This window comes from Salvelinus fontinalis, chromosome 2 (assembly GCF_029448725.1).
Source record: "Salvelinus fontinalis isolate EN_2023a chromosome 2, ASM2944872v1, whole genome shotgun sequence".
Lineage (NCBI taxonomy): Eukaryota > Metazoa > Chordata > Actinopteri > Salmoniformes > Salmonidae > Salvelinus > Salvelinus fontinalis.
This window is the reverse complement of record NC_074666.1, coordinates 66022475-66036968: the sequence shown is the minus strand read 5'-3', so window position 1 is coordinate 66036968 and position 14494 is coordinate 66022475. Positions and strand designations below refer to the sequence as shown.

Genomic DNA, 14494 nt, shown 5'->3' with positions numbered 1-14494 from the left:
CAGAGCGTAGCCAATCACCATTAGAATTACAACAGGAACTAGGCGGATCATTTGACGACGAGCCCACTCATACACATGACCTAAAACAAAGATTATTTATTATATTGACAAGAGAGCCGAGTGACAACTCTAACAATGGAAATACATGTGCTCAACGATTGAAGACAGGCAAGATTCTAACCAATGAGAGGGCAGGTACGCGTGTAAACAACATGCACAACTAAACGTCGTTTTTCTCAAAGTTGCCGGAATGCCACGTGCATCCACATATAATATATGTGTTGGCGTTTGTAAAAGCTTTTGTAAAAGCTTAAACATTACGAAACTTCTTTTCGATCAAAATCTTTAAGTAATTTGACACTCTGTTATATACCTCCACACATAAACGGCCTTATCTCACGCGGACAGATTTTTGGCGGAGTAAATGCTCTCGCCTTGACCTCTTCATCTCGATCTGTTTTTTTTATTTTAATTTTAACTTTGTTTATAACAAAGTAACATTTTATTGGAAACAACTAAAGCAGTAGTATCAGCCAAAAGCAATGCTACAGTGCAGGTCTAACTACAGCGGTTATTGTTGAAAAATGTGTGTGTGTTATATCATTAGAAGAAAATAGGAAGAATTTGAACACCCATTCTAATATTAGGCTAATTGAGAAATAGTCTACGACTACATTTGATTTAGGATATAAAAGGAGTTGAACTTTGAGACGCAGTTCTGCAAACTTCTGTTTCATTCTCTAAGAGCACATGTTTCAATAGCATATGTAGCTTAATTATTGACCTTTTCCAGAATGCAGTCAAAAGAAAAACTGTAGGGTTATCACACTTTTTTCAATATCAGCTCAATGTTCAATATGAGGTATGGGAACACAGTAGTGGACAGAGAAAGAAAGGCTTTTGTAGAAATGGTATTTGATGATACACCTTTCGGTTTCAAATGACATATTGTAGTTGACAAATGGTATATCAAAGTTGATTACATTAGCCTAGAAATAACTACACAAAATCAGCAGCTACATACATCTAACCATACATAGGTTATTAAGCTAAAACTGTGAAGTGGAACACTTTTTACAGCTAATGAAAATCAAAGACTATAGTAATAAAGTAACCTTCCTAACAACTTCAGTTCACATGACCTGATCTTCCACAACTGTTGACAGGGTGCTTTCAGGGTGCTGGGTTATTGCTCAATGCATCCATGTAGTTGCAACATCATTGGTGTTCATAAGAACTAGAGCTGTGTTCGAATACTCATACTAACCGCACTAACCATACTATTTGTGATGTATGTGGTTATTGGTCATAGTATGGATATAGTTAGTATGCCAAAAGTTCCCGGATGTCATACTAAATTAGCAAAAATACGAAGTATACAAGCAGTTGACATTATTTCCGTGCTTTCAGGGCCCATAATACAATTCTTCAGAAAACGGGCGTGGCCACACAACGTTTTCCGATTTTAAGAAAATAGCTGAAAATATGCAGTCGAAGTCAGACGAGAGCGGATACAATTTCATTGCTTTAACTAATTATGCCAAATGTTAAGAAAATGTTCAGCGATGTAATGAATTTTAAAATAAGTTACGTTACAATTCTTTAGCTACACTATCCTTACGAACCGCATAGCATATCATTGCAGTAGTATGTACCGTTATGTTAGCTAGCTACCTAACATCAATTTAGTTGGCTATTAAGACATCAGGCTTAGTAAGTGGTATAGTCATTGTGCGTTCTCAATGGACATTGTTAATTCGCTCTGGCTATCTACTCCGATTTCAGAGCACTCTCATCTGAGTGCACCAAATCGCAGATTAATTGATCAATTTACAAACGTAACACCCATTGAAAATAACCGGTGTCAGTAAACGTCTGCAAAAAAAATGGTATTAAATTGTTGCCAGCACCATAGTTACAGTCACAAATGCTCTGGATAACATGAAACAGCCTAACCAGCTTTGCTAGGGTGAGTAAAATGGTCAGAGTGAGGTGTTCTCTCATTTGTGTCTGGAAGTATCTAGCAAGCTCGCCAAAGTTAGCCAGTTATCTTGGGCGCTTGACTGCCGTTGTGAGGTCAGAACGCTCGGATCAACCCTACTCCTCGGCCAGAGCGTCCAGTGTGGGCTCTGAATGCTCAGAGAGCAAAACGCTTTGAATTTACGAACGGACAATCTGACAACGCTCTGAATTTACGAACGCCCAGAAAGTACTCTGGCACTCCAGATTGAATTTACAAACACATCCGAAATCGTATGATGTCTAGCTAGTAATTTGTTTTGCTAACAAGCTAGCAAGAGGTTGCATAGCAACAGCATCAGCTTCCAGTAGACAGTTGAAGCGCTAGTAGGCTCAACTAAAAGTTTACCGTTCTTTTACAGTATACTCAAATGTAACCTTTATTTAACTAGGCAAGTCAGTTAAGAACAAATTCTTATTTTCAATGACGGCCTACTCCAGCCAAACCCCGACGACGCTGGGCCCAATCATAGCCCAATTACAGGAGTACTATAGTGACGCCGCTTGCACTGAGATGCAGTGCCTTAGACCGCTGCGCCACTCGGGAGCCCTATGAACTAATTGTATATAGTATGCAGTATGTACTCATTAAGTATGTAGTATACAGTATGTTAGTATGGGTATTCGAACACTACTTAGGTCTTCTGGGGCAGTATGCAGCAAGCCTCTCAGAGTAAGAGTGCCGATTTAGGATCAGTTTGGACTTTTAGATCACATTGAATAACATTACATGGATGGGGAAGCTCCTCCCCCCAGCCTCCACTGATTTCCATCAACTGATCTCCACCAACTTGGATAAATACATCATGGGCAAAAAACAAATATTGTTTTTCTTCAAATCAATTATAGTAGTAGCAAGCTATGAAAGTTGACCTCCGATCTTCATCTTCACGCTCTCCTTCTCAAACTGAACAGAACATAGGCTATAGGCTAGTGCACGTGCAAGATGTAAATTTTTTTGGACTAGGCCTGATCAATAATAATTTTCGGAGGAACTATTTGACTCTCCTCCTGAACTGCCACTGTAGGCCTACACAGCACAACGTTGGTTAGCCTGCACAAAAAAAAGTTTTTGATCAGCAAGGGCAGAGCAGGCCTCAGGGTTGGAATATCCATTGCAGTGTGTAATGCAGTCTAGTTTTATTTACGCAATCCAAGCAGCTATCTTAGAAATATAACTTTGCTCTGTGCTTCTCTGAGCATGCACTTCGTAGCCTATAGGCTATGAATCAATTGATTGAGACCACGCTAAATAGCCTATAGGCACACTTCATATTGCATTTCCAGCAGAGAGTCGGGTGGAATCAGGCATCGATATATAGCCTAATAAGCAACGAATTCTAAAACATTGAGAAATATTGAAATTTCTTCAATTACAAACTACATGACCCTCCCCTGGACTAGATTTTAAAAATACTAATCCCTCCCCTTGACTGAAATTGAAAAGGCATGACCCTCTGCTATTTTCCTCCAGGTACCCTGCCTGTACATTTTATCAATTTCTGAGCATTACAATTTTATCGTAAAAACTAAGAATGTTCTCAAGTTAAAGTTATAAACAGAAGTGATTGTCACGACTTCAACCGAGGCAGGCTGTCCTTCCCGTTTGGGTGGCGCTCGGCGGTCGTCGTCACCGGCCTACTAGCTGCCACTGATTCTTTTTCCTCCCCCTCCCTTATGTGTTAATTTGTATCACCTGTGTTCAGGTAGTTGGGAATTAGTGTGGCTTTAGTGTGGCCAGCCCGTACGCTTCTTTGTGCGGGATTGTTCATTTGTAGCTTTGGATTTCGGGAGTGGACATATGGATTGTGGACTGGGTTTGTCTCCCGTGTTTTGGGACAGTTGTGTATGACACCCAGTAAGTCCGTGTTGGACATTTTGTTTGCCAGTTGGGCATTAAATAAACAACATATTGAAGCTCTGCTGTTCCTGCGTCTGATTTCACACCCCCCGACGCCCAGGGCGTTACAGAATCCCGCACCACTAGAATGGAGTCAGCAGGAGCAGTAGCCAACCCTCTCCCATCGATGGAGGAAGGGTTCTCCACCACACCACCGTCCTCCATCGGATCGGATCAGCCATGGACCAAATGATGGAGAGAATGGAGCGATGGGAGAGGAGTGGGCTCCTCTCTCCACCTTCGGCTTCCCCCCCTCAGGACTCTCCATCCCCCGGCTCCAGCGCGCTCCGTCTTACGCTCCCGAGGGATTATGATGGAGCAGCGGCAGGGTTTCAGGGGTTCTTACTCCAACTGGAGCTATACCTGGCCACTGTTCGCCCCACTCCCTCGGGAGCGGAGAGGGTGAGTGTCCTCGTCTCCTGCCTAACGGGTCGTGCTCTGGAGTGGGCCAACGCAGTCTGGAATGGCCCGGACTCAGCGAAGGAGCACTACCCGGAGTTTACCCGTCGTTTTCGTGCCGTGTTTGACCACCCCCCAGAGGGCCGAGCGGCAGGTGAGAGACTATTCCATCTCAGGCAGGAGAAGAGGAGTGCACAGGATTTCGCGCTGGAGTTCCGGACCTTGGCCGCGGGATCAGGGTGGAACGACAGGGCCCTTATTGACTACTACCGGTGTAGTCTCCGGGAGGACGTCCGCAGGGAGCTAGCGTGTCGGGACATCGCTCTTTCTCTGGATGAGCTTATCGACATGTCCATCCGAATGGATAATCTGCTGGCTGCCCGCGGGCGTTCGGAGAAGGTCCTGTGCGTTCCACCACCCAGCGCCCCGGCTCCCATCCCGATGGAGTTGGGAGGGGCCGCGCCTAGGGGTATCGGAGGAGGAGGCTCCCCCTGCACCAGCTGTGGTCGGAGAGGACACACGGCCGATCGGTGATGGGGGGGTCTGTCTGGGAGTCTAGATGTCAGGCGGAACGCTTCTCGATCACCCCAGGTGAGTCAGCACCAAACTCTCTCAGAACCCCCTGTTGGTCACATGTTTGTCTCAATTTTTTTCCTTTATTTTTCCCCCTCTTCCCAGCATAGGGCACTAGTCGATTCAGGTGCAGCTGGGAACTTTATGGATCGCGGACTCGCCCGTAAGTTGGGCGTTCCGCTTGTGCCGATAGATTCTCCCTTTCCCGTGCACTCCCTAGATAGCCGGCCATTAGGGTCAGGGGTGGTCAGGGAGGCCACAGTTCCCCTGGACATGGTGACGCAGGGGAATCATAGGGAACGTATCAGTCTCTATATTATTGATTCGCCTGCGTTTCCAGTGGTGCTGGGTATTCCCTGGTTGGCCCGGCACAATCCCAATATTTCGTGGAGACAGGGGGTTCTCCAGGGGTGGTCAGAGGAGTGTTCTGGAAGGTGTCTGGGAGTTTCCATTGGTGCCACGTCGGTGGAGAGTCCAGACCAGGGTTCCACGGTGCGCATTCCCCCCGAGTATGCCGATTTGGCAATCGCTTTCTGTAAAAAGAAAGCGACGAAATTACCACCACATCGACCGGGCAGGGATTGTGCGATAGATCTCCAGGTTAACGCTGCGCTTCCCAAGAGTCATGTGTACTCTTTGTCCCAAGAGGAGACGTTGGCTATGGAGACATATGTCGCGGAGTCTCTGGGACAGGGGTACATTCGGCCCTCCATCTCACCCGTCTCCTCGAGTTTCTTTTTTGTGAAGAAAAAGAAGGGAGGTTTGCGTCCGTGTATTGATTATAGAGGTCTAAATGCCATCACAGTGGGGTTTAGTTACCCACTACCTCTCCGCTTCGGCGGTGGAATCATTTCACGGAGCGCAGTTCTTTACAAAACTGGACCTCAGGAGCGCGTACAGTCTGGTGCGTATTCGGAAAGGAGACGAGTGGAAAACCGCATTTAGTACCACATCGGGCCACTATGAGTACTGCGTCATGCCGTATGGGTTAAAGAATGCTCCAGCCGTTTTCCAATCCTTTGTAGACGAGATTCTCAGGGACCTGCACGTGCAGGGGGTAGTTGTGTATATCGATGACATTCTGATCTACTCAACTACTCACGCCGCGCATGTATCTCTGGTACGCAAAGTGCTTGGCAGACTGCTGGAGCATGACCTATACGTCAAGGCTGAGAAATGTGTGTTCTCCAAACAAGCCGTCTCCTTCCTGGGTTATCACATTTCCACCTCGGGGGTGGTGGTAGAGAGTGACCGCATAAAGGCCGTGCGTAATTGGCCGACTCCGACCACGGTAAAAGAGGTGCAGCGGTTTTTGGGTTTTGCCAACTACTACCGGAGATTTATCCGGGGTTTTGGCCAGGTAGCGGCTCCCATTACCTCACTGCTAAAGGGGGGCACGGTGCGGTTGCGGTGGTCAGCGGCGGCGGACGGAGCTTTCAACAGGTTGAAGGCTCTGTTCACGGATGCTCCCGTGTTGGCGCATCCGGATCCCTCTTTAGCATTCATAGTGGAGGTGGACGCGTCCGAGGCTGGGGTGGGTGCCGTGCTATCACAGCCCTCGGGTACGCCACCAAAACTCCGCCCCTGCGCTTTCTTCTCTAGTAAGCTCAGTGCAGCGGAGCGTAACTATGATGTGGGGGATCGGGAGTTGTTAGCGGTGGTCAGGGCTCTGAAGGTGTGGAGACACTGGCTTGAGGGGGCTAAGCACCCCTTTCTCATCTGGACCGACCACCAGAATCTGGAGTATATTCGGGCAGCTCGGAGACTGAACCCACGTCTGGCAAGGTGGGCCATGTTTTTCACCCGGTTTCGGTTCACGTTGTCCTATAGACCCGGCTCTCAAAACGTAAAGGCTGACGCACTGTCCCGCCTTTACGACACGGAGGATAGGACCATCGAACCCACTCCCATCATCCCCGCCTCGAGGCTGATAGCTCCAGTGGTATGGGAGGTGGACTCGGACATCGAGCGGGCGCTACGAGCGGAACCCGCGCCTCCTCAGTGTCCAGCGGGCCGTAAGTACGTACCGCTTGGTGTTCGGGACCGACTGATTCGGTGGGCTCATGTCCTACCCTCCTCGGGTCACCCTGGGGTGACGAGGACAGTGGGGAGCCTTCGGGGGAGGTATTGGTGGCCTACCTTAGCTCGGGACGTTAGGGTTTATGTCTCCTCCTGTTCAGTATGCGCTCAGAGTAAGGCTCCTAGGCACCTTCCTAGAGGGAAGTTGCAACCCCTCCCCGTTCCACAACGGCCATGGTCTCATCTGTCCGTGGACTTCCTGACCGATCTCCCCCCTTCTCAGGGAAACACTACGGTTCTGGTAATTGTGGATCGGTTTTCTAAGTCCTGCCGTCTCCTCCCGTTGCCCGGTATCCCTACTGCCCTACAGACTGCGGAGGCCTTATTCGCCCACGTCTTCCGGCACTACGGGGTGCCGGAGGACATCGTTTCTGATCGGGGCCCCCAGTTCACGTCCCGAGTATGGAGGGCGTTCATGGAGCGTCTGGGGGTCACGGTCAGCTTGACTTCCGGTTATCACCCCGAGAGTAATGGGCAGGTGGAGAGAGTGAACCAGGAGGTGGGTAGAGTTCTGCGGTCGTATTGCCAGGACCGGCCAGGGGAGTGGGCGAGATACATTCCCTGGGCCGAGATGGCCCAGAACTCACTACGCCACTCCTCTACTAATGTGTCCCCCTTTCAGTGTGTGTTGGGGTACCAGCCGGTCCTGGCAGCATGGCATCCGAGCCAGACCGAGGCTCCTGCGGTGGAGGAGTGGGTACAGCGCTCCAAGGAGACCTGGAGGGCCGTCCAGGAGTCCCTCCAACAAGCTACTAGTAGGCAGAAGAGGAGCGCTGACCACCACCGCAGTGAGGCCCCCGTGTTTGTACCGGGGGAAAGGGTCTGGCTCTCGACCCGAAACCTACCCCTCCGCTTGCCCTGCCGGAAGCTGGGGCCGCAGTGTGTAGGGCCCTTCAAAGTCCTGAGGAGAATAAACGAGGTGTGTTATCGATTAAAACTCCCTTCCTATTATCGTATTAACCCCTCGTTTCATGTGTCTCTCCTCAGGCCGGTGGTAGCTGGTCCCCTGCAGGACGGTGAGGTGCCGGAGGTCCCCCCCCCCCCCTCTGGACATCGAGGGGTCCCCGGCATACACGATACGGGCCATTCTGGACTCGAGACGCCAGGTGAGGGGCATGCAGTACCTCGTGGACTGGGAGGTGCTGGGTACCGGTGGAGGACATTTTGGATCCATCTATGTTAAGGGATTTCCATCGCCTCCATCCGGATCGCCCTGCGCCTCGTCCTCCGGGTTGACCTCGAGGCCGGTGTGGGAGCCGCGCGTCAGAGGGGGGGTACTGTCACGACTTCAACCGAGGCAGGCTCTCCTTCCCGTTCGGGTGGCGCTCGGCGGTCGTTGTCACCGGCCTATTAGCTGCCACTGACTCTTTTTCCTCCCCCTCCCTTATGCGTTAATTTGTATCACCTGTGTTCAGGTAGTTCGGAATTAGTGTTTCTTTATTAGTCAGCCAGCCCGTACGCTTCTTTGTGCGGGATTGTTCATTTGTAGCTTTGGATTTCGGGAGTGGACATATGCATTGTGGACTGGGTTTGTCTCCCGTGTTTTGGGACAGTTGTGTATGACACCCAGTAAGTCCGTATTGGACATTTTGTTTGCCAGTTGGGCATTAACGAAACAACATATTGAAGCTCTGCTGTTCCTGCGTCTGATTTCACACCCCCCGACGCCCAGGGCGTTACAGTGATAGTAACACTGTAAATGATTAACCGTTACAGAACTCTTTCGTTTGAAGTTCTGAAGGGGAACACAGCGTTTTTAGTCTGTAATCTTTCCCCTTTCCCCTCTATTCCTATTTCTCTCCCTCCTTACCACTCTTTCTCCTGTCATAACCTCCTGTTGGTTGTAATACAGTATGGACTGACTCAGGCTCTGCCCTGGCTGTATTTCTGCCTTGTCATTGTGACTCAGCATTCTGGAGTCTGAAGCAGAGATGGAAGAGGAAGCAAGATGTTCACTCCCTCAATGGTTCTGTTTCAATGGAAGTCAAGGACTAAGCAGACAGCTATCACATTGGTGTCTAAAAAGTAATTGCCCCTTTACACTCAATAACTGGTATTGCCACCTTTAGCCTGCAATGACTAAAAACAAATGCTCAATAACCATATGGGTCCATATTATCAGGCAGGTGTGTAATTTAGCAACAAGCATGATACCCTGTATCATGTATAAACACTGAATAATGTAGGCCTATCTGTTACAACAGAATTCTGTTACTGCCTACCATGCTATGTTGTTGTCTTAGGTCTCTCTTTATGTAGTGTTGTGTTGTCTCTCTTGTCGTGAAAGGCCTTTTGCCTTTTGGTAGGCCGTCATTGTGAATAAGACATTTTTCTTTACAGACGTGCCTAGTTAAATAAACATAAAAATAAATAAAGCACCTCTCTGCAGCTTTTGACATTATTGACCATAATCTGCTGGAAAAAGCGCAAGTGTTATGGCTTTACATGCCCTGCTATATTGTGGATCAAGAGTTACCTGTCTACCAGAACACAGAGGGTGTTCTTAAATGGAATCCTCTCCAACTTATTCTAAGTAGAGTTAGACATTCCCCAGAGCAGCTGTCTAGGCCCCTTATTTTTTCTATCTTTACTAATGACTTGTCACTGGTGCTGAGTGAAGCCTGTGTGTCTATGTAAGCTGATGACTCAACACTATACACATCAGCCACCACAGCAGGTGAAATCACTGCAACACTTAAGAGCTGCAGTCAGTTTCAGAATGGGTGGCAAGAAATAAGTTAGTCCTAAATACATGAATTTCAAAAACTAAAGGAATTGTATTTGGGACATAAAATGAAAACACTAAACCCTAAACCTCAACTAAATCTTGTAATGAATAATGTGGAAATGTAAGAAGTTGAGAATAAACTTCTGTCATGGTAAAAATATATTGATACAACAGTAGCTAAGATGGGGATAGATCTGTCCATAATAAAGCACTGCGCTGCCTCCTTAACAACACTATTAGCAAGGTAGGTTCTAAAGGCCCTTGTTTTGTTGCACCTGGACTACTGTCCAGTCGTGTGGTCAGGTGCCACAAAAAAGGACTTATGAAAATTACAATAGGCCCAGAACTGGGCAGCACAGCTCACTCTTAAATGTACACAGAGAGCTAACATTAATATAATGAATGTCAATCTCTCATGGCTCAGAGTAGAGGAGTGATTGACTTCATCACTACTTGTATTTGTGAGAAGTATTGACATGTTGAATGCACTGAGCTGTCAGTTTAAACTACTAGCACACAACTCAGACACCAGTGCATTCCCCACAAGACATGCCACCAGGTCTCTTCACAGTCCCCAAGTCCAGGACAGACATTTACATTTACATTTAAGTCATTTAGCAGACGCTCTTATCCAGAGCGACTTACAAATTGGTGCATTCACCTTATGATATCCAGTGGAACAACCACTTTACAATAGTGCATCTAACTCTTTTAAGGGGGGGGGGGGGGGGGGGGGGGTTAGAAGGATTACTTTATCCTATCCTAGGTATTCCTTAAAGAGGTGGGGTTTCAGGTGTCTCCGGAAGGTGGTGATTGACTCCGCTGACCTGGCGTCGTGAGGGAGTTTGTTCCACCATTGGGGTGCCAGAGCAGCGAACAGTTTTGACTGGGCTGAGCGGGAACTGTACTTCCTCAGAGGTAGGGAGGCGAGCAGGCCAGAGGTGGATGAACGCAGTGCCCTTGTTTGGGTGTAGGGCCTGATCAGAGCCTGAAGGTACGGAGGTGCCGTTCCCCTCACAGCTCCGTAGGCAAGCACCATGGTCTTGTAGCGGATGCGAGCTTCAACTGGAAGCCAGTGGAGAGAGCGGAGGAGCGGGGTGACGTGAGAGAACTTAGGAAAGTTGAACACCAGACGGGCTGCGGCGTTCTGGATGAGTTGTAGGGGTTTAATGGCACAGGCAGGGAGCCCAGCCAACAGCGAGTTGCAGTAATCCAGACGGGAGATGACAGACTATGGGAGGTGCACAGTACTACAGAGAGCCATTACATGGCAACTATTCCACATCAAGTAACTCATGCAAGCAGTAAAATAAGATTTAAAAATAGATAAAAATAAAACTTATGGGACAGCGGGGACTGTGAAGAGACACATATGCACTATAGACACACACACATGGATTTTGTGTTGTAGATATGTGGTAGTAGAGTAGTGGCCTGAGTGCAAACCCTTAATGTGTTGTGGAATCTGTTTAGTAATGTAATGTTAGTTTTATTGTATAGAACTGCCTTTAATTTGTCAGACCCCATGAAGAGTAACTGCTGCCTTGACAGCAGCTAATTGGGATCCATAACAAATACAAATGTTGGTAAATTAAGGACTATGCAATTTAATCAATGACATCTAGTGGCCTTTCTGGGTACATCAGATTACAAATCTCTGGCCCTCTGTGGCCTTAAGTAAAATAGATTTTCAAAGAATGACAAAGCTGTGAAACTTTACCCTAAATTCAAACCAAGTTAGTGAATACCATACAACTGTACTCAATTTACCATGTCAATACTTCTTGGTTGTAAATGTTGGTGGCAGTTGTGAAAAGAGAATAGTTGCATTGTTAATGAAAATGCCATTGCTGATTAAACAGTTCTCATTAGGCCATTTTCCCCTTTAACCAAATGGTTTATCCACTAGAAACCCATTTATAGTATGGACATTAACGTCATTTTTTTTCTTCAGTTAAAGTATAAGTTCAGCTTGACTGTTAATTACCAAAATGAAAGTGTTCAGTAAGTTACCAGTAGCTTTGCAACCATATGACAGCTCCAATAAGACCCTTATGTTGAACGAGAGGCTTGTAGAATAATTACTATTTTAGTATGCAGTTCAGTTTGCTGAAGGGGAACTATTGGGCATTAAACTGAAATAAACAAAATGATTAGATGAATCTCTCAGTTAGAGCCAAAATTCCATCACTAGAGAAATGTGCCATAACAGCTACCTAACGGCTTTGATTGACCTCTAGGCCATCTAATAAACTTGTGATGCACAGAGTAAAGGTCTACATCAACTGTAGTTACCCATTTTACTCCTATGGACCGAGTTGACCCCTTAATTGACATGGCACTATAACTAGATACAGGGGAGGACACACTCTGTGGTCAGAGGTAATGTCCTTTATAAACCTCATGTTAAACTTATCCTATTGTTAGGACCCTCAGCCACTGGTAAGTCAACAATTGTCAGTATTTACCACCAGGAAACAAAGATACTCAGTAAGACGGAGCAAAGAACCTGAATAGACTAATACAACATCCATTACAACAATTAGAAAATAAAAACTTTAGTGATATTTTTTTATTGTTTTACAAGATTCCTTGCCTCCAATACAGTAGTGTTGTCAATAAACACCAATGTCACAGCTGTGTTGCACTGCACCAGTTTAACACTCCCCTCCCTATAAATACAACGCCAGTAGAATCTCAGAGAAGCCAGGAGTCCTGGACTGAGGCTGGAGGCCGTAGCCTGGGGATGGAAGTGGTTTAGCTCTGGCCTCCCAGGGTGTGCTTGTCAAACAGGTACTCTGCCATCTTGTTTTTGACAGCATCCATCTTGGTGAGGTTGGTGATGTGGTCTCCCAGCTTCTTAATGGCCTCCACCTGCTCGTTCAGGTAATGGGTCTCCAGGAAGTCACACAGCTAAAGAGGGAAAACACAGGTCAGACAAGAGAATGACTAGACTATTGTAGATACAGTAAAACAAGAGCATAGTGGTAACAACCTAAGTGCAGATAATGTTTTCACAGCTTTTTTAACTAGGAAAGTCAGTTAAGAACAAATTCTTATTGACAATGACATGGAACAATGGGTTAACTGCCTTGTTCAGGGGCAGAACATATTTACCTTGTCAGCTAGGGGATTCAATCCAGCAACCTTTGTTACTGGCCCAACGCTCTAACCACTAGGCAACCTGCCGCCCTTTATGCAAACTTATTCATTAGCTGCATTGTCTGTATAGTGTGCATCTGTGGACTATGTGTGCGTGTGAAGCAGCAGGTCACACAAACCTGTGTCATTAGTTATCAGAGTTACAACCTGATCATCTCCTGAGACAGTACCTGTCTTCTATGTGATGTGCAATTCCTCAACTTACATGGGGGTCAACCTTGTCAGAGGCAATCTTGTGCAAGTCCAGCAGGGCCAGGTTCACATTCTTCTCCAGCTGCAGAGCACACTGCATGGCCTCCAGCCCATTGCCCCACTCATCACGTTCTGGCTTCTACACAGGACAGAGTGAACACAGAAGTGTTAGGGACAACTAGTAGATGTTACGGTTAGGATAAAGTGAACAGACCCCTCACACTCAGTTGTGGTTAGAGGCAGTATGTTCAAGACTACTCAAGGTTCTTCTCTTAACTCTGTAAACACTCCTCCATGAAGTAAATACATTTCTATCAGTCTACAATCTAAATGGGGTTTTCGATGCTCAGGGGCTCACCTTGATGTCCTGGAGTAAAATGCGTCCACCTCTCTTGTTCTGGAAGGAGAGTAGCTTGTCGGCGTGCTCACGCTCCTCGTCGCTGTTCTCCTTGAAGAAATGCGCGAAGCCAGACAGAGCCACATCGTCACGGGAGAAATAGAAAGCCTGGGTGGATAAACAAGACAGTGTGGTTAGAGAGAAAACCATGCAAAACATGACAGCATTCTGTTGTGGAACCTAAACTTGATGACAAAAGCATGAATCAGTCTCGTCCTAGTCCGTAGTCTACTTGGTCACCTGACAATGAATCTGTCAAGGAGTTGTTACTCGCTCTGGCCAAATTAGGATAAATTCCCGGCTTCATTTGAATGCTATATCTACCTGGAGGCTCTTAATAGCCTAGCCAAGTAAAACTCAAATATGTACTTCACGGAGATGAGATTCTTGCCTATTCATTTTCTAGGCCTACAGAAAAGTCAGGTGAAAAAAGCCATTTAAGCCCGGGCATTACAATACACGGGTAGATACACAAAACGGTAATCTTGGTAAACTCATTACCATTGACGTGTAGGTGTAGGAGGCAAACATCTCCAAGTTGATCATCCGGTTGATGGCAGTTTCGCAATCGTGGTGATAGTTCTGGCGGATCTGAGACGCCATCTTGGCAGATTTTCTTTTATATCTAAATGAATGTTATACAAAAATAGAGTTCCTTAAACTATTATGCTATTACAGTTCAAGTAAGTGTTCTGTTATCCAATCCGGAATGTTCTATAATGCGGGACGAAGGCAGAGGAGTTCCGTTCAATCACTGTTAAAGCAAGAACTTCTTCATTCGTCTTCTCAGACTTGTGAACTGGAAGGCGCCTTGTTCGCGCTATTTATTGTTCTGAACGGAACGCGTCATGAAATCCACCCTCACAGAGCGTAGCCAATCACCTTTAGAATTACAACAGAAACTAGGCGGATCATTTGACTACGATCCCACTCATGCACATGACCTAAAGCAAAGAGTATTTATTATATTGACAAGAGAGCCGAGTGACCAATCTAACAATGGAAATACATGTGCTCAACGATTGAAGACAGGCAAGATCAGGTG

The 14494-nt window shown here is 46.7% G+C and overlaps 1 protein-coding gene across 1 annotated transcript; it reads right to left on the bottom strand.

Annotated features, from left to right (window-relative positions):
- Positions 1-12362: 12362 nt before the first annotated feature.
- Positions 12363-14244, bottom strand: LOC129823668 (ferritin, middle subunit-like). The gene is made up of 4 exons (XM_055882568.1): positions 13951-14244; positions 13411-13557; positions 13066-13191; positions 12363-12611 (listed from the first exon to the last, which is right to left on the bottom strand). The coding sequence occupies exons 1-4, from the start codon at positions 14050-14052 to the stop codon at positions 12456-12458; spliced, it is 531 nt and encodes a 176-aa protein (XP_055738543.1). The 5' UTR covers positions 14053-14244; the 3' UTR covers positions 12363-12455.
- Between the last annotated feature and the right edge of the window lie 250 nt (positions 14245-14494).

Excerpts from the sequence above, each read along its gene's own strand:
- LOC129823668 (XM_055882568.1), bottom strand. The coding sequence starts at position 14,052 with ATGGCGTCTCAGATCCGCCAGAACTATCACCACGATTGCGAAACTGCC. Across the intron at positions 13,558-13,950 it reads CCTACACCTACACGTCAATG|GCTTTCTATTTCTCCCGTGA; the intron begins GTAATGAGTTTA and ends TTATCCACCCAG. Across the intron at positions 12,612-13,065 it reads CTGACAAGGTTGACCCCCAT|CTGTGTGACTTCCTGGAGAC; the intron begins GTAAGTTGAGGA and ends TTCCCTCTTTAG.